Source organism: Gymnoscopelus microlampas (genome assembly GCF_963454915.1).
Source record: "Gymnoscopelus microlampas genome assembly, chromosome: 20".
Taxonomy (NCBI): domain Eukaryota; kingdom Metazoa; phylum Chordata; class Actinopteri; order Myctophiformes; family Myctophidae; genus Gymnoscopelus; species Gymnoscopelus microlampas.
The window spans coordinates 43,506,056-43,525,986 of NC_139957.1; the positions used below are offsets into that span (position 1 = coordinate 43,506,056).

The window sequence follows — 19,931 nt, forward strand, 5'->3', positions numbered from 1 at the left end:
TCTATTCTGATGAACATTAGCCGAAAATAGCAGATCTACAAGCTCACAACGCCTCGCAGCGCGAGGCGTTGTGAGCTTGTAGATCTGCTATTTTCGGCAAAGAGGTTTAGCGTGGAGGGGAAAAGAAACAAATCAAGTACCAAGTACTGAATGTTTAAGTGGTTAAATGTCTGAAATGAACAAAAAATATGAATCTACACAACACTGATGATAGACTTAGTCAATGAAATCTATGAAAAAGTTTAATTTGCAACACAATTGTATGCAATGCAAGGGGGTCCCTGCTTCGTTTCTCTCTCAGCTAGGGGGTCCCTGCTTCATCTCTCTCTCAGCTAAGGGGTCCCTGCTTCATCTCTCTCTCAGCTAGGGGATCCTTGGGCTGAAAACGTTGAAGACCCCTGTTCAATGGGATATCTCAATGTGTTTTCTATCGACCCTAAAAACAAACATCTTGCACCATTCACATGAGTCATGGTGTTCTTTCATCCTTCAGACAGAATGCACCTGACTTCACCTCTCCTCTGTTTGGGTGTGTGTACTTGTTCCGCCGGAGAAGCTGTCATTAAAAGCAGCCGTATAGGCCTACTGTGAGAGCTCCCAGGTTATCTGTCATAACACCATGAATCATCGCCCTTAAAGTCATTAACCCATTAAGACCTGAGGCGATTCTTAAAAATATTTCCTAAATCCTAACCGTTTTTTGAAAAAAATCTAAAAAAAAAAAGTTTCAAGAATTTTCAAAAATAGCAGATATACAAGCTCATAGCGCGGCACTCGGTGCCGCGCTATGAGCTTGTATATCTGCTATTTTTTGAATAGCCAAAGAAATCTAAAGTGACACAGATGCGTTCCAGGTCTTGGGTTAAGCAATGGAATGGAAACTATAGGAACGCTATCTAGAGGAGCATGTCTATATTATAAACATCTATATGTAAATTGCAGAAACAGTCTATAAACATAACCTCTCCATCTGGTTTCCAGGTAATCATTCTCCTCACTGTATATATCGTGGTCATGAACAAAACAGTTGAAACTATGTCCCACATCTTAAATGTGGGTGCCATGTATTTACAGGGGACTTTACATAAGTAGGCATGACAGCATAATGGATTTGATATCAAAAGATATCTCTTCTATTTGCAGGTCCTCCATCATGCTGTATAAGCATTCCACTGTGAAGCCGAGCATGTTTAGCCTGCGTAATGATGATTCTGTGTTCTCTAACGTTTCAGCTAACAACCCTGATGTCATTGTTGTACACAGGCCGGTAGTGATGAGCGGGTCGACCCGTAACCCGCGGGACCCGCGGGACCCGCGGGTCAACCCGCGGCGCGGGTGGGTCGAGTCAGAATTTCAGAGGCAATTATGCGGGCTGCGGGTGAGCGGGTCAGGCGCTCTCACACGAAAAAAAAAAAAAAATGATCACATGCTCTTTTTTTGTCTTTATTCCTAATAAGAATAAGAATAATAACAATAAAACAGTTTGATTACACTTGGGGGTCGGGGGGCGGGTTGAGCCATAGATTTATATATGGGTTCGCGGGGCGGGTTGAGGCGGGTTGGGTTCCGTCGCGGGGCGGGGCGGGTCATGAAAAAACCCGACCCGCTCATCACTACAGGCCGGGGTCTGATCAGGTTCGGTCGGGGTCGCCTTGAGGAGGGTGTCTGCTGCAAGACCCGAAACACCCCAGTGACTCCACGAAACAACACTGATGATGTGTCCAAGTTTGTTCATCAGTAGATGTTTTTGTTTACTGTAAAACTCTGGGAGTGGGAGTACCGCAGTGACAACCAGGAACAGACTGGGTGACGACCACGAAGAGTGTGGTGACATCTGGAGAGACAGAGGACGGCCGGAGAGACGGCGACCCGGGGTGGAGAGAGGGTTGGCATACAGCCCAAACCACGTCTTCTGTGAGGAAGAACCCAAAAGCTACAGACTGCAGTAAAACCTACAAGGAGGGTTTAAAACATCCATCAAGGCAGAATGAGATGTTCTTTCCCAGTAGCAATAATGACGACGACGCAACGCACAGCAGAATGCCCACTTCTGGTCAGACGAAGGAGGAGGAGCCAGGCCCCGGAGTCAACCCACACAGTGCCTATAGAGCCTCCTAGTGTCACCAACACCTGCTGCTAACATCTACACCTGCCACCCTAAGCCCCCAAGAGACAGTACAGGCAGTAGCATGCCACTTGGACACAGGCCGGGGTCTGATCAGCTTAGGTCGGGTTGCCTGGAGGAGGGTGTCTGTCGCAATCCTACGGGCTGGGGCGGCACCCTGGGGGCGGCACCCTGGGGGCGGCACCCGGCATAACGACTACAGTGACATCTGACCTCTTCAACACTTCTCTTCACGTTTCCTGATCTTTCCCTGTGAAGTACATACAGCTTGTAGATCGGCTGTTTTCACTAGTTTGGGTCCCGGCCGGGAAGACGTCAAATTTCTCTTTTGGGTTCAAGACCAAAAAAAGTTTGGGAACCACTGGGTTAAAGGAATAGTTCACCTTATCGATTAGTCACACCATGGAGACTTCAATTCATGGATATGTTTTTGTTTTTGTCTCATTCCTAAGACAATAATTTGATGACCGGCAGCGGTTCCGGTAGGAGACACAAAGAGTGTCCTTTGTGTCTCCTACCGGTACCACTGCCTACCGGTCCGCTGGTCATCAAATTATCGGCTAAAGAATGTGACAAAAAAATGAATTCAAGTCTCCATGTGGTGACTAATCCATAGATTTTTTTTTTTTGGGGTGAACTATCCCTTTATGGCATATGTTCTGTGAGGTCAGGGTTATAGGTTAAGGCATATAACCACGCCCACCTGGGCGAAACACCAAAGAAACAGGGAGGAGTCTCCTCTGGGGAGCACAGTTAGCTCCTCCGTAGCCGAAGCAGACAGGAAAGTGGGTCAGGAGTGATAGAGTAGATCTGGAGTCCCTCTGGGACCTGCAGCAGAACACTATGAGTTCCAGACCAAAGTTTCTGAGCTAATTGTTCACTCTAGTTGGAGTCGAGGTCCAGTTGCTCTGACATCGTTACACCTCTCCTCCTCTTTGATGTGGAAAGTTAACTTTACACAAAGAAACTTCCCCTGTGTGTGTGTGTGTGTGTGTGTGTGTGTGTGTGTGTGTGTGTGTGTGTGTGTGTGTGTGTGTGTGTGTGTGTGTGTGTGTGTGTGTGTGTGTGTGTGTGTGTGTGTGTGTGTGTGCGCGCGCACGCTTAAATTCCTAAATCCAATTATAATTCAATGTATTGCCTTTAAGGTCAATTTGTATATATTTGTGGAAGAAATTAAGTTGTATTAGTGTGCAAACGAACAACACTTTAAGAAGTTAGTACTCCAGAACAAAAGTGTGTTTGTTAAAGTGAGCGAGGTGAAATGGTTATAAGGACGTCCATCCCTTTCATATAGGGAAGCAGAGCTGAGTTTCCCCTATAGGCCGGACAATAATTGGTTCATAATTAGTTTAAGGAGCAGCTCAACACCCTCCCTATTTAAAACCGCTCCAATTAGGACCAGCATGTTTACCGGGGATGAAAGCAAGGAGTTTTGTCCAATGAATCCAATGAATAGATTATTAACCAATTAAGCCCTACTTTGCCATAATGTGAGGAATCCATCCATCTTGTAAACCCAGCGATAAGGAGGTACTCAGACATGTTTACGCTACTTAAAGGCATAGTTCACCCAAAAATAATATATTTTTTCTATTGATTAGTCACTCGAAGGAGACTTGAATTCATTGTTATGTTTTTTTTTTTTTTTTCAGCATTCCTAAGCCAATAATTTGATGACTAGCGGGCCGGTAGGAGACACAAAGGAGACTCTTTGTGTCTCCTACCGAAACCGCTACCTACCGGGTCCGCTGGTCATCAAATTATTGGCTTAGGAATGAGACAAAAAAAAAAATCCATGAATTCAAGTCTCTTTGGGGTGACTAATCGATAAAAAAAAGTCATTTTGGGGTGAAGTATCCCTTTAAGTAAAGGTAATACTCTGTTACAAGTACAGATTAGCTTGTACATCAGCTATTTTCAAATAGATTAAGTAGTATAGCATATAGGGCATGAGTGGCTAATGTATGTCTTGTAATAATAATCTAAATCTAAGTGACTTGTGATTTCAAATAATCGTAGTGGAGTAAAAAAGCTACATTGTTTTCCTCTGAGATGTAGTGGAGTACAAGTATAAAGTAATGGGGGAAAAAATGTCAAAATTGTACTTAAGTATAGTACTTGAGTACATGTACTTGGTTACTTTCCATTACTGCGTTTACCCTCCTTCTCTTCCTCCCTCCCTTTCTTATTTGTTCCTATATCACTTTCACTCTGTTCATTTCTCCATCCATCCACTCTCTCTCTCTCTCTCTCTCTCTCTCTCTCTCTCTCTCTCATTCTGCTGTGTGTTTCTGGTTTTGTGGAGACGGATGGCCGGCCTGTCACGACTGGACAACTCATTTCCTGTAATATTTACCATTCTGTATCTCACACACACGCACACACGCACACGCACACACACACACACACACACACACACACACACACACACACACACACACACACACACACACACACACACACACACACACACACACACACACGCCAAACACACAATGTATTTCTAGTGATCCATAATTCCTCACCCATCAATCATTCAAATGCCATGAAATGGCCCACGGAGCTTGGTTACTGTGTGCGCGTGTGCGTGTGCGTGTGCGTGTGTGTGTGTGTGTGTGTGTGTGTGTGTGTGTGTGTGTGTGTGTGTGTGTGTGTGTGTGTGTGTGTGCGTGCGTGCGTGCGTGCGTGCGCGCGCGCGTGCGCGTGCGCGTGCGCGCGTGCGCGTGCGTGTGTGCACACTTCTTTTAACTGTAATAACACAGCACTTCTCCGCTGTGCCCGCCGCGCTCACAAAGCCTCCTTGTGGTAAGAATAGGTTCGTTGTGATGAAACTCTGAGAAATCCCTCATAATCACGGCGCCTTCCTGGGATTTTAACCATTAAATATGGCAGAGAAATATTCACCGAGCGTCGTAGGAGAAGTGTGAAGGTGGAGAAGTGCTGCAGGGATCAGCAGGGAGGGTTTTAATAAGCATATTATTCTCTTTCTTAAACAGAGTAGGAAGTGACTGCAGGGTTGTAGGGTGAAGTCATATCTAGAACCGTGGGTCTTCAACAAGGGGTCCTCAGAGTTAGTGCAGGGGGACGCCACAAAAACTCCCATGCTTTCCAACTGATTTCCTTAAATCCCGTTGAGACACGAGCTGATAGCTCTTTGAGCAGTATATTCTCACACCGTTTGTGAACACCGAACCCCAGTTTGAAGTCAAGTACTTAGCTGGGACGTGCATGTGCATGTGCATGTGCATGTGCATGTGCATGTGCATGTGCATGTGCATGTGCATGTGCATGTGCATGTGCATGCAGATATACAAGCAGATATAAGCAGATAGTTCATTGCCAAAACGGTTTCGACCAATGGGCTCGACTCACGGGGTTGCGCACGGGATTGCGGCACCGAGGTCCACACTAAGAACTTGTAGATCTGCTATGTTAGATTTTTTTTTTTTTTGAAAATGTGTGCAAATCTTTGGATATATATTTTTTTTACTCTGTTACAACTTCTGGGGGTCCCTGGAACAACATATTTTGAGATGGGATCTAAACTCAGATTTAAAAGACATTTGCAGAATCCCCACAACCAAATATTTGAGTTACAAACGTTCGCTTTAAAGAATACATATTCATAGATTTGAACACATTTTCATGTTTTTATTATTTTTTTAAATAGCAGATCTACAAGCTCATAGCGCGGCACTCGGTGCCGCGCTATGAGCTTGTAGATCTGCTATTTTTGAATAGCCCAAAGAAAAAATCTCACACAGATGCGTTCCCGGTCTTTTCTCTTGTGTGTCATAGCCAGTGTGTCTGCTTATTTAAGCGACTTTTTTGGGCTTGTTTTTCTGTAAACTTGCTTGTAAATTTTTGGTAGTTGCAGGTTGCGTGCGGGTTGTTTGTAATGTGTAGTTGCTTATTTGAGCTTTCATCCTAATGTTGTTTAAACCAATGGTTCTCCAATATTTTCATGTCAAGGACCCCCCACATTAATATGTATTTGTCCACGGACAAATCTAACAATATGTTGTGCCAGGGACCCCCGTACTAGATTTGTGTCGTTAAAATATTTCGAAAAATATTCAAAATGTTTCACTTTATTTTCAAGATTTGTTTGAAAGTCGATCTATGAGGTAGACCGGCCATTTTCAAATATCCGATCCATATTGGTTTAAAGTGGTCATGTGGCCTACTAGTTGCTTCTTCTGGACTTGTTTTCATAGACATGGTTGCTTATTTCTCTTGCAAAATCTGGCAACACTGATCATATAACCCTTATGAAGACGACTCTGAAAGCATTAGACTTTCATTGGAACAGAAACTTGAATTGGGATGTGCTGCTGTATTTAGTAACTGTTTTATAAAAGCAATAAGCCGAGTGAGACGATGGTTTGCAGTGATTTTAAAACAGCTGAGGGGGTTCTAGTCTCTCCATAACGTAACAAAGGCCCTGAGCTATTTTAAACCCACTGTAAACCGCGACCACATGGGGCTTATTGCTTTAATATACATACACACATTATTATGCATATACCGTACGTTCACTGTCAGCAAGAAACCTTGTATATCCATATGCAGTGGTGGAAATAAACTAAGTACATGTTTGAGGTATTTTTACTTACTGGAGTATTTCCAATTTTCAATACTTTTACAATAACCAGTTCGACCGTATATACATTTTGTAGATCAGCTATTTTCAAACGCTGACGTATATGTTAAAGTGCACATGTGGACCATAGTCACTTCTCTTGGGCTGGTTTTCCTAGACCTGGTTGCTTGTTTCTCTCACATAATCTGGCAACCCCGTACGCAAGCCTGTGCGCAACCCCGTGAGTCGAGCCCATTGGTCGAAACTGTTTTCGCTCCTTCATGTGTCTGGCCCCCAGCCCGTAATAAGCTGCAGTACCTATGAACGGCCACCATGTCCATTGCGCTTCACTTAATCCCTCTCGCTTCTGGGGGGGGCTTGGTTCAGCCCCTCCCCCTCTCTTCCCTCGCCCCCTCGTCTCTCTCACTCTCGTCTCTTGATCTCCAGTACAAAGGCAGACTTCCTGTTTTAATTAACCGACCGACCGTAAGGGATTAGCTGAGTGGGAGTGGAATGGGATATGGGGGGGTGTAAAGTAACTAAGTACATTTACTCAAGTGCTGTACTGAGCCAATAATGAGTCAATCATTTGATGACCAGCGGAGTATCCGGTCAAACTATGGAAACAAGGAATGCGACAAAAACTAGGGTGACCATACGTCCTCTTTTACCCGGACATGTCCTCTTTTGGGGGGCTGTCCGGCCTGTCCGGGGGGGGGTTTATAAAATCCTTCAAATGTCCGGGGTTTTGAGAGTTTGAGTAGCATGTACTGTATCAGTAGGGGGGGGGGACGCATTTTTGTAACAATGAAAGCGTCAACTCTCATTGGTCGTGTAATGAGTAAATGAGCCAATGAGCAGCGGTGCAAACTTTCAGACGCCAGAATCCTAGTGTTGCCATGTCCGCTTATTTACCCGCAACTTCTGGACAAGATTTGGCTTGTTTTTCTGGCATGTTTCCTTATTTCTCTCACACCGCTGACAGGCACACAGTGACAGCAACGAGACACACAAATTGCGCTGCCTGTCATTCATTGATCCCCCCCCCCCCCCCCCCACCGCGTGCAGTGTCCTTTTTGGGAACTCAGAATTAGGGTCACCCTAACAAAAACAAACAAATCTCCATGGTGTGTGTAATTGATTGAAAAAAAAACTATTTTTTTTTGGGGGGGGGGGGGGGGGTTAACTATCCTTTAATTTGCAACAAAAAGTTGGAACATGGAGATAAAAGGTTTCTTTCCGACAGCGACGATATCGTCAAATGAGTCACACAGCTGCAGGGACACTGTGTGACACTGTGTGACACTGTGTGACACTGTGTGACACTGAAAGCATTGCTGGGGACACTGCGTACCATCAGGGCCGTGAACCCAGGGCGACTCTGGGAACACACATTGTCTCCTGTTCTGTCTTGTCTGTTCTGTCGTATTACTGTCTGTGATAAAAGATGATAGCCACAACAAGCCCTGTGTGTGTGTGTGTGTGTGTGTGTGTGTGTGTGTGTGTGTGTGTGTGTGTGTGTGTGTGTGTGTGTGTGTGTGTGTGTGTGTGTGTGTGTGTGTGTGCGTGCGTGCGTGCGTGCGTGCGTGCGTGCGACAGAATATTAGATTCTATTCCAGACTTGATGGCCAGACAGATACACCTAATGTTCTATCATCAACAGTGTATGTCAGGCAAATGGCAACCATTGCACACACACACACACACACACACACACACACACACACACACACACACACACACACACACACACACACACACACACACACACACACACACACACACACACACACACACAGTGTTTTGACATTGTGGTATTACTACTTTTACTTCATATAATTGGTCCTCACTAATATGGTAGCATTTCGTCCATATACCCTGAAGAAGGCATTTGTGCCGAAACGTTGGTAACTTTTTACTCTGCGTCCTATAATAAATTTGCACTTTGGTTATAACGGTGTGTGCGGCCACTTTTTGTCTTTTGACAATTTACCTTTAGCATTTCGTCTACCCCATGCATCTGTGTCCGAGGACGGCTGTGGACAGTTCAGAAACCCTCATAGAAACTGCAGGTTTTATATTCCTGCAAAGTTAGCGTGCTATAATGGAAGCCATTGGTCTTGCATTGATAAAAATCTAAACACGTTCTCTACATTTTTTATCTTTTTTGAAAAAGAAAATACAAAAAAACCTGCCTAACGATGATGTCACTGGTAGGCAGGTTTCTGAAGTGTCCACATACCTCCTTTTAGACACAGGCCGAGTGGCAAAAAATTAAATAAATGATGTTACCATTTTATCATGGGCATTAGTGAGGACCAATTATTATGAAGATATATAGGTTTGAAAATGGGTGAAGTCGTCCTTTAATAATGCATTAATATGCATCCTTTTGCAGCAGCATGTACAGTTATCCAGCATGGAGGGGTTTTTAAGTAGATCACATCAAGGACTGCACAGACGATGGCCCATAGGGTCACATTTGGCCGCGAACACGGATGGACTTGGACACAGAATGTTACTAATGATTCTACAGAATCGTCGTGAGATGTATTCTGTTTGATGTGGGATGGATGCCACAGTATATATGTACTGTAATATTCCATAAGAGATGATGCAACACTCATGCATGTTAACCGATTAAGACCTGGAACGCGTCTGTGTCACTTTTCGATTTGAGCTAAAAAAGCATTATTTTACACTTTGGCTATTAAAAAATAGCATATATACAAGCTCGTAGCTTGTATATCTGCTATTTTTGAAAATAGCAGATCTATTATTGTGAAAATGTATGCAAATCTTTGAATATATATATTTTAAAGCGAAACTTTGTTACGCAAATATTTGCTTCTGGGGGTCCCTGAAACAACATGTTTTGAGATGGGGGGTCGGCGGCCAAATACATATCATTTTGGGGGTCCTTGACATGAAAAAGTTTGAGCACCACTGATATAGAAACAAGTTTTTTTTCAGAATACTGTCGGGAATTAGAAGACATTTGTAGAAATGGCTTAATGGGTTAACACATGTATGGCACAATGCCGCAATGCTTGCTCTAAATGCACGAACATGACATGGTTTTGTGGTTCGTATGTTTTTTTTCCTTTCTTTGGGCCTTGAGGTCTTACACAAATCAAGGGAATAATGTTATAGAGCTAAATGCTACAGTATGGATTTTTCTGCATCAAGCGTTGCGGGAAAAAACATAACCAGAACTTGATTAATTTGGCTAAATATGTGGCTAAATTACAAAAGGATTAAACATAATTTTGCAAACATTATATTCACATCTGGGTACAACTTAACTGACTGTACTTGTAAGGCTATATATGCTGATATATATGTACTGTATTTGATTTAATTCTTGGATGTCTTTTCAATAAATCTGAAATAGAACATACGTTCTGTTTGTGCTTTACACACATCCATGCATATTGACTGTTTCGGGAATGCTCCGTAGTCGGGTGGTATTATGTAGCCTGGTAAACCCTCCCTCCGGAAATCTCATTTCCATTTGATTTCAGAAAGGAGTCTGGTCTGAAACGCCTTTCTCCAATAATCGCTCTGCTCGCCGAGCCGACGAGCCTATCAGCGTCGTCGCTCATTGTTCTGTGATTGACAGCGACAGTTGGCCAATCAGGTGGCGAGTTCGAGTGAGCCCGAATGAACCCGAGTGCAGCCTGAGATCCGCCGACAAAAGACGAACGGCAGCCATTGTTGTTTGTGCGAGTGCCTTCACTTCTTACTTTCAGTTTTATAACGCTTTCAAACTTCTTTTTTGAGGCACGGAATTTACTTATAAGATATCGTTTGGATAGAATTTAGTTGTTTAACTTCATATATGTGGTCAATTAATCATGACAGAGCCTATTTAAAAATATAAATTTAGAGAACCGGCAGGGGCGGGGAGTGACACGCATGTATCCCAATAAGGCAACCTATTTTCGGCATGGCCGTCCCAAAAGTCCCGTTGCGTCACATAGTCTGGAGCTCGTCAAAATGAACTGCTCATTGGCTGAAGGGGGAAAACGATCATTGGTTGAAGGGGTTGTCAGTCAACGGTATTACTCCCGCCCAACTCCAGCCCACAGCGATTATTGCAGAAAGGCGTTTCAGACCAGACTCCTTTCTGAAATCAAATGGAAATGAGATTTCCGGAGGGAGGGTTTACCAGGCTAGGTATTATGGGCAGGTAGCACATTAATGAGTAAGGGGCCGTCTAGGCCTGCCACAATTATTACATAATCGTCTGATCGCAATTATTTTTGCATAATCGTCATAATCGTTTCCATGTTGAAAAATTTTCACAACTTTTCAAATATTAAAAAAGCAGAAATAGCAGATTTGATATTTCTGCTATTTTACATGCATGAAATTATTAAATATGCCAATAATTTCTTTGTATATTTAAGTTATACAAACATAAATTGTATTTGTATTCATACGTTCCAATGTTCAAAGGCCCAACACACAATTGAATCGTTAATCGCAATTATTTGAATGACTTAATCGTGAATTAATCGTCAAAATCGTGACAGCCCTAGGGCCGTCGAGGGTAACCCATTAAAGGCAACTTCGTCCCAAAACGTCAACCGTTTTGCCGTCTTGGGAGTGAGAATGCTGTGTCTCTGGCTCAGTGAATGTGTGGAGCACTAGAGATCTCCATCACTCACAAAACGCCACTTCTGTGGACGCGCCCCTTAATGGTACGTTATCTCACTGAACATGAAGAGCTTTGTGATCCCAAAACCTTGGCTCGTCTGACAGCCTGTTGTTGTTCTGGTGATTTAAAGGTTTTTGTCATGTGATCCCAGAGGAACCATCAGGATGCTTGTGAAACGGGCACGCACGCACGCACGCACGCACGCACGCACGCACGCACGCACGCACGCACGCACGCACGCACACACACACACACACACACACACACACACACACACACACACACACACACACACACGCACATTCTGTTTCACACACTATGTGTAATGGAACTATAAGGACAGGTCACACACTCTAATACCCGAGGGAAGTTGGGGGAGAGAGAGAGAGAGAGAGAGAGAGAGAGAGAGAGAGAGAGAGAGAGAGAGAGAGAGAGAGAGAGAGAGAGAGAGAGAGAGAGAGAGAGAGAGAGAGAGAGAGAGAGAGAGAGAGAGGGTTGCACTGTTAGATAGATTGAAGGATACAGAGTCTGCTCTCTAGAGATCCATCTGTGTGACTGACGTGCATTCCCTCTAGGGGTGTGTGTGCGCGTGCACTCCAGAGCCATTGTATGGCCACACTGTCCCACCAGACTTGTTTTCATGACAGATAACTCATATAAACAGTGACAGAGGAGAGATATGTGAAGACCATTACAGATGGGCTACAGTACTACAGTATATATCGTTGTCTGTCGGGCAGAAACCTCTTATCTCCATGTCTTAACTTATCTTTTTTCGTAAAATAACGCCCTACTGGATCATATTACAGCGTCACACAATGATAGCAGATCTACAAGCTCGAAACGTGGCTCAAAGCGACACATTTTGAGCTTGTAGATCTGCTACTTTTGATGTTTTTTTTTTATTTTAATCCTGAAAAGTATAACAATACATATGAGGTTTCCACCCGACAATATTAGGTATTTGTATTAGTTTCTTTTCTGGGGGAAAAGCACTACTTGGTAACTCTTTAGTTAATAGTGTACATGTGTTATACAATTTTATTAAAACAAAATTCCACACCAGAATAGTGTGATGCTGGTTTTAATGGGTTAATAAACACTTCTGAACCTGCATGTGGGTCCTAAATGTACTTAAAGTACCAAAAGTAAAAGTACAAAAATATTTGAAAATAGCAGATCTACAAGCTCACAACGCGTTGCATCGCGACGCGTTGTGAGCTTGTAGATCTGCTATTTTCAAATAGCCTAGTTACAAAATAGAGCTGAAGTGGTTAATGTACATTTTATAATGTAATAATGTATATCTGGAAAGTAACTAGTAACTAAAGTTTTCAAATAATTGTAGTGGAGTACAAGTACAATATTTTCCTCTGAGATGTAGTGGAGTAGAAGTAAAAGTATTGGAAATTGGAAATACTCAAGTAAAGTACAAATACCTCAACATTGTACTTAAGTACAGTACTTAAGTACATGTACTTAGTTACTTTCCACCACTGCCTATACCTATTCACCTGTTTCTTGGCTGTGTGTTTTCCACTTCCTGTCGGATTTCATTGGATATCATTAGTCATCTGACCGATTTCATTGGATCAAAAGACAGGAAGTGGAACACAGTGAAAAGCCTAGGAAACAGGTGGATAGCCTGGCTCCAGACCCTGAATCTCTAGCCTCGCATTCAGCCCATCCGCCATCTCAGAAAACGATGTGTCAGGCTATAGGTTCTACCCTTTCCCGACCTCGAACCGTGACAGATCTGGTCCGGAAGCTGGTCTGGTCAAAAGGTCCACTCTGGTCACATTGGTCCATTCTCCTTTTAATCAAAGATGCATTAATAAAGACACATTGTGTCCTTTTCTATTCTCCTCACAGCTATAGGCACTACAATGCACTACAATATATTGAGTATTGATTTACATATCCGAGACTTAAATTAATACTCAGGGGGGGGTGTAAGTGTTGCATCTTACAGAGCGCGCACACACACACACACACACACACACACACACACACACACACACACACACACACACACACACACACACACACACACACACACACACACACACACTCAATCTTTCTCCGTAACACACGCAAGCGTGCACACGTGCTCCCACGCGCACAAACACACTATCTATCTATCTATCGCACTATCGCTCACACGCACGTCTGCACACGCACACATGCATGTACACCCCCACACACGGACACACAGACAGACAGACACACACACACACACACACACACACACACACACACACACACACACACACACACACACACACACACACACACACACACACACACACACGGACACACATGGACAGAGTGAAATAAAGTGGAGTCGATTCAACCCTGAGGATACCATTGTGTCTTCAGAGGAACATCAATCCACAGGGAGCATAAGTGTGTGTGTGTGTGTGTCTGTCTGTCTGTCTGTCTGTCTGTCTGTCTGTCTGTCTGTCTGTCTGTCTGTCTGTCTGTCTGTGGGTTCATTGTCCACATCCATCAGATGGAAATCACTAGAAACTGTCTTCCCATCTCTCCTTGTCCTCCTCCTCTGTGTCCATCCACTCATCTCCTACTCTCTCCCTAATCTCCCTCCCCTCTCCTCTCTCTCTCTCTCTCTCTCTCTCTCTCTCTCTCTCTCTCTCTCTCTCTCTCTCTCTCTCTCTCTCTCTCTCCTCTCCTCTTCACCTAATCAGCACTTGTTTCTTCACATCTCGAGAACTGTCCGGCCGAAGGACTTCAGACTCTGCATACGTATCATAGCACAGTGGGTTCTCAAATGTTTTCATGTCAAGGATCCCCGAAATCATATGTATTTGGCTGCTGATCCCCCCCTCTAAAAAATATTTTGTGCCTGGGATATTTAAAAAAATAGCAGATCTACAAGCTCATAGACTCATCAGAGTGCCGCACTATGAGCTTGTAGATCTGCTATTTTTTTGAAAAGCCAAATTGAATAGCCAATTCCCCGGGACCCCACTTTGAGAACCAATGTCGTAGAGGATCCGAGGGAGTGCAGTGCCGAGTGGGAAGACGTTCGGATCGCTGGTTGTCCTAAAATATAGATAACTCTGACTATATCCCCATATACGGAGAATCCTGATGTCATATGCATGACGTCATATACTGGTCTGGACTCCATATTTGGGAATGGCTGACACGGAACTCCATATAGGGGCATAAGGGGATACAGGCAGGCAGATACAGATATCTCCATTGCGTCACATTGGTCTGGTGGTGGTAAAAACGAAGTGCTGATTGGCTGAAGGGGAACAACTGCGGATTGGCTGAAGAGGTTGTCAGTCAACGGTATTACTCCCGCCCAACTCCAGCCCACAGACAAAAACACACACAGGTTTTCATGCCAGACTCCTTCCTGAAATCAAATGGAAATTAGATTTCCGGAGGGAGGGGGTTTACCAGGCTAAGACTCCAGTGCATTCCGTTAACTTCTGGTTCAGGGCTTTGTCCCTATTCGCCAATAGAAGGCTTTGTAGAAGACCTGGCCCTATGAAGTGAACGGAGGTGACGCAACTCTCCTTATATGGCTCTGGTGAGAACCATGCGACCAATGTCAGTACTATGACGTCATACTGATGACATCATATTGATGACATAGCACTGCTTGGAATCTACTGTACTTTCATTATTTGCATATCTTGGTCGGCTATAATTATATGAGATATCAACCTCTGGCCTCATCTATTTGTTTAATATAATTAAATGAAATCAGAAAAGACAAGTTTTGTGAAATTTTAACTAGGTTGCTCTAGGCAGGTGTGGTTCCAGTCATGTCTGTGATCCACTGTCTGTCAAAATCCTTCACTGGACTCATCCCACCACAACACAGAGCTTTCATTGGACTCATCCCACCACAACACAGAGCTCTCAGTGTGTCAGCAGCTGCAGCGGCCATTCAGAAAATGACCAGGGTTCGAGTTGTGGACAACAGCGCTCTCGGCGTCACTCCGTATCACCGTGCACCGAGAGTCATCCACGTCTACACCAAGAACGGCATCGGGAAAGTAGGCGACAAGGTTCTGCTGGCCATCAAAGGGCAGAAGAAGAAGGCGCTCATCGTCGGACACAAGATGCCTGGAGAGCGCATGACGCCGCGTTTTGATTCCAACAACGTGGTTCTGATCGATGACAACGGCAACCCGACGGGAACGAGAATTAAAGCCCCCGTACCTGCACACCTGCGCAAAATGGAAGGAGATTACTCCAAACTGCTGGCCATTACTAAGACATTTGTATAGCAACAGCCACAGGTATCTCAGTGTTTCTCAAACAATGGGACAGGAACCACTTTTATGGAGAACACCCCCTTTCTTCTACTCTGTACATATAGTGTTTTATATTTGTGATGATATTGAATGTTTGGTGCTATTTTATATGTTGATGTCCCTTTTATGCCCATATACGGAGATTCCTGATGTCATCAGTAATGTCCATATATGAGCATGCCCGCTTTTGTGCACATACTGTATGGAGCTGACTTGTGGTTTGTTTATGGTTCATAGTGACACCAGAACCTGTTTATGTTCTCATAGTGACATGGCCATGGTTTGTTTATGACTGAGTCAGAATGGAGTCAGAGGTCCGCCCGCCGGATAAGCTAGACACACACAGTGCTGACGTCACAATACTTAAAGGGACACTTCACCCCAAACAAAACTTTGTTTCAATGGATTTGTCACCCCATGGAGACTTGAATTCATGGATACTTTTTTTGTTTTTTTGTCTCATTCCTAAGACAATAATTTGATGTGTCCCTTTAATGAGCTGACGTGTCCTAATCTTCGAACGTCGAGCGGCCTGTTGTTTAGCTGGGGCTGCCCTCAGAGCTGCTGTGTTCGCCACAATGTTATTATTGATAATAGAACTACATTCTGTCCCGAAAAAGACTAACGTAATACTGGCCGTTTCGGCGCTTCCCACCGTGGTGAAGTTAGTTTCAGCCTCAGGTTGAATATTCACCCAGTGGCTATTACTCCAGTAAAGTAAAAAATACCTCAAAATTGTACTTAAGTACAATACTTGAGTAAATGTACTTAAGTTACGTTACACCACCACAGAGAGGAGTGATACTGATGGGCGGGGATTAGGCTTGTAACCGGAGAACAATGGGCCAACAACCAACCAAAACCACTCACATGCTAATGTTGTCCCTGCAAGTTAAAACCACTCTCCGCCCCCAAAAGACCGACAGAAACACACAGAAACACTCCTGTTTTTGTAATGTAATTTAAACCACTTAATGATTCTAAAACGCCTATCTTTTGGACTATAAACCTTCTTCAACATTCGAACTGTGTTAATATGGAAAAAAACGAAAATCACAAAAAAGTTTAAAAGCTATGTTCTAGTCTTTGTCAATGGGCGACATGATACCCTAAACACCAGACCTGCTCACATATCAGCATGTGATGACGTGTTGATCAACCAAGGGGTATAAATAATACTGCAGTCACGCTGGCCGCTCTTCAGAAAGAGTCGGTCGCACTAGCCGTGCTTCAAAAATGATTGCGCAGCTACGTGGCTTTTTACGGTTAGGCGAACTGATGGTGCGTTCAATGAAATCGTAAATCCCAGTTACTTCAATATATACATGTAAAAATGTAATAAAACAATCTAAAAACATTGTTTGTGTCTAATGTTCTCGTCTGTAATTATTACCGAAATGTTTTACTGCACAAATTATTAATAATAAAATATTGAAATATTACAGAATCCAGTACAGTTCAATGTAATGTTTTGGAAAATCATAAAAAAAATCTAAAAACAGAGTTATCACCCTGCAACTAAATGTTATTGTGCCCATGTGTGTCCTTTACAATATGTGAATATTACCAATATATTTTACTGTACCGATAATTAATAATAAAATATTGAAATATTACAGAATCCCATCAAATTCAATGTAATTTTTGGAAAATCATAGAAAATTCTAAAAACAGAGTTATCAACCAGCAACTAAATATTATTGTGCCCAAGTGTCTCCTTTACAATATGTAATTATTACCAATATGTTTTACTGCACCGATTATTAATAATAAAATATTGAAATATTACAGAATCCCATCCATTTCAATGTCATTTTTCAAAAAAACATAAAAACTTCAAAGAACATAGCTATCACCCAACAACTATATATTAATGTGCCCCATGGTCTCGTGTACACCTGTGATGATTATCAATATGTTTTACAGTAGCAATTATTAATAATAAATTATTGAAATATTACAGAATCCCAACCATTTCAATGTCATTTTTCAAAAATTCATAAAAACTTCAAAGAACATAGTTATCACCCAACAACTATATATTAATGTTCCCCATGGTCTCTTGTACACCTGTGATGATTATCAATATGTTTTACAGCAGCAATTATTAATAATAAATTATTGAAATATTACAGAATCCCATCCATTTCAATGTAATCTTTAGAAAAATCATAAAAAAATCCAAAAACATAGTTATCACCCAACAACTATATATTAATGTGCCCCTAGGTCTCTTGTACACCTGTGATGATTATCAATATGTTTTACAGCAGCAATTATTAATAATAAAATATTGAAATATTACAGAATCCCATCCATTTCAATGTAATTCTTTAAAAAATCATAAACATTTCAAAAAACATAGTTATCACCCAACAACTATATATTAATGTGCCCCATGGTCTCTTGTACACCTGTGATGATTATCAATATGATTTACAGCAGCAATTATTAATACAAAATTATTGAAATATTACAGAATCCTATCCATTTCAATGTAATCTTTAGAAAAATCATAAGTAATCCAAAAAACATAGTTATCGCCCAACAACTATATATTAATGTGCCCCATGGTCTCTTGTACACCTGTGATGATTATCAATATGATTTACAGCAGCAATTATTAATAAAATAAATTATTGAAATATTACAGAATCCTATCCATTTCAATGTAATCCTTAGAAAAATCATAAGGAATCCAAAAAACATAGTTATCGCCCAACAACTATATATTAATGTGCCCCTAGGTCTCTTGTACACCTGTGATGATTATCAATATGTTTTACAGCAGCAATTATTAATAATAAAATATTGAAATATTACAGAATCCCATCCATTTCAATGCAATTCTTTAAAAAATCATAAACATTTCAAAAAACATAGTTATCACCCAGTAACTATATATGAATGTGCCCCATGGTCTCTTGTACACCTGTGATGATTATCAATATGTTTTACAGCAGCAATTATTAATAATAAATTATTGAAATATTATAGAATCCCATCCATTTCAATGTAATTTTTAAAAAAATCATGGAAAATTCAAAAAACATAGTTATCACCCAACAACTATATATTAATGTTCCCCATGGTCTCTTGTACACCTGTGATGATTATCAATATGTTTTACAGCCGCAATTATTAATAATAAATTATTGAAATATTACAGAATCCCATCCGTTTCAATGTAATCTTTAGAAAAATCATAAGAAATCCAAAAAACATAGTTATCACCCAACAACTATATATTAATGTGCCCCTAGGTCTCTTGTACACCTGTGATGATTATCAATATGATTTACAGCAGCAATTATTAATAATAAATTATTGAAATATTACAGAATCCTATCCATTTCAATGTAATCCTTAGAAAAATCATAAGAAATCCAAAAAACATAGTTATCACCCAACAACTATATATTAATGTGCCCCATGGTCTCTTGTACAACTGTGATGATTATCAATATGTTTTACAGCAGCATTTATTAATAATAAATTATTGAAATATTACAGAATCCCATCCGTTTCAATGTAATTTTTCAAAAAATCATGGAAAATTCAAAAAACATAGTTATCACCCAACAACTATATATTAATGTTCCCCATGGTCTCTTGTACACCTGTGATGATTATCAATATGTTTTACAGCAGCAATTATTAATAATAAATTATTGAAATATTACAGAATCCCATCCGTTTCAATGTAATCTTTAGAAAAATCATAAGAAATCCAAAAAACATAGTTATCACCCAACAACTATATATTAATGTGCCCCTAGGTCTCTTGTACACCTGTGATGATTATCAATATGTTTTACAGCAGCAATTATTAGTAATAAATTATTGAAATATTAAAGAATCCCATCCGTTTCAATGTAATCTTTAGAAAAATCATAACAAATCCAAAAAACATAGTTATCACCCAACAACTATATATTAATGTGCCCCTAGGTCTCTTGTACACCTGTGATGATTATCAATATGTTTTACAGCAGCAATTATTAATAATACATTATTGAAATATTACAGAATCCCATCCATTTCAATGTAATTTTTTTTTAAATCGTGGAAAATTCAAAAAACATAGTTATCACCCAACAACTATATATTAATGTTCCCCATGGTCTCTTGTACACCTGTGATGATTATCAATATGTTTTACAGCAGCAATTATTAATAATAAATTATTGAAATATTACAGAATCCCATCCGTTTCAATGTAATCTTTAGAAAAATCATAACAAATCCAAAAAACATAGTTATCAC

General features: G+C 41.4%; 1 protein-coding gene and 1 long non-coding RNA gene across 2 annotated transcripts in view; both read left to right on the top strand.

The window, feature by feature from the left end:
* LOC311035783 overlaps positions 1–19,931 on the top strand; it is a 255,651-nt gene that overhangs the window by 16,297 nt on the left and 219,423 nt on the right. The window lies entirely within an intron of this gene.
* Positions 15,303–15,638, top strand: LOC311035952 (large ribosomal subunit protein uL14m-like; the record flags this gene model as incomplete). Its single annotated transcript, XM_084044468.1, has 1 exon — positions 15,303–15,638. The coding sequence occupies one exon, from the start codon at positions 15,303–15,305 to the stop codon at positions 15,636–15,638; it is 336 nt and encodes a 111-aa protein (XP_083900594.1).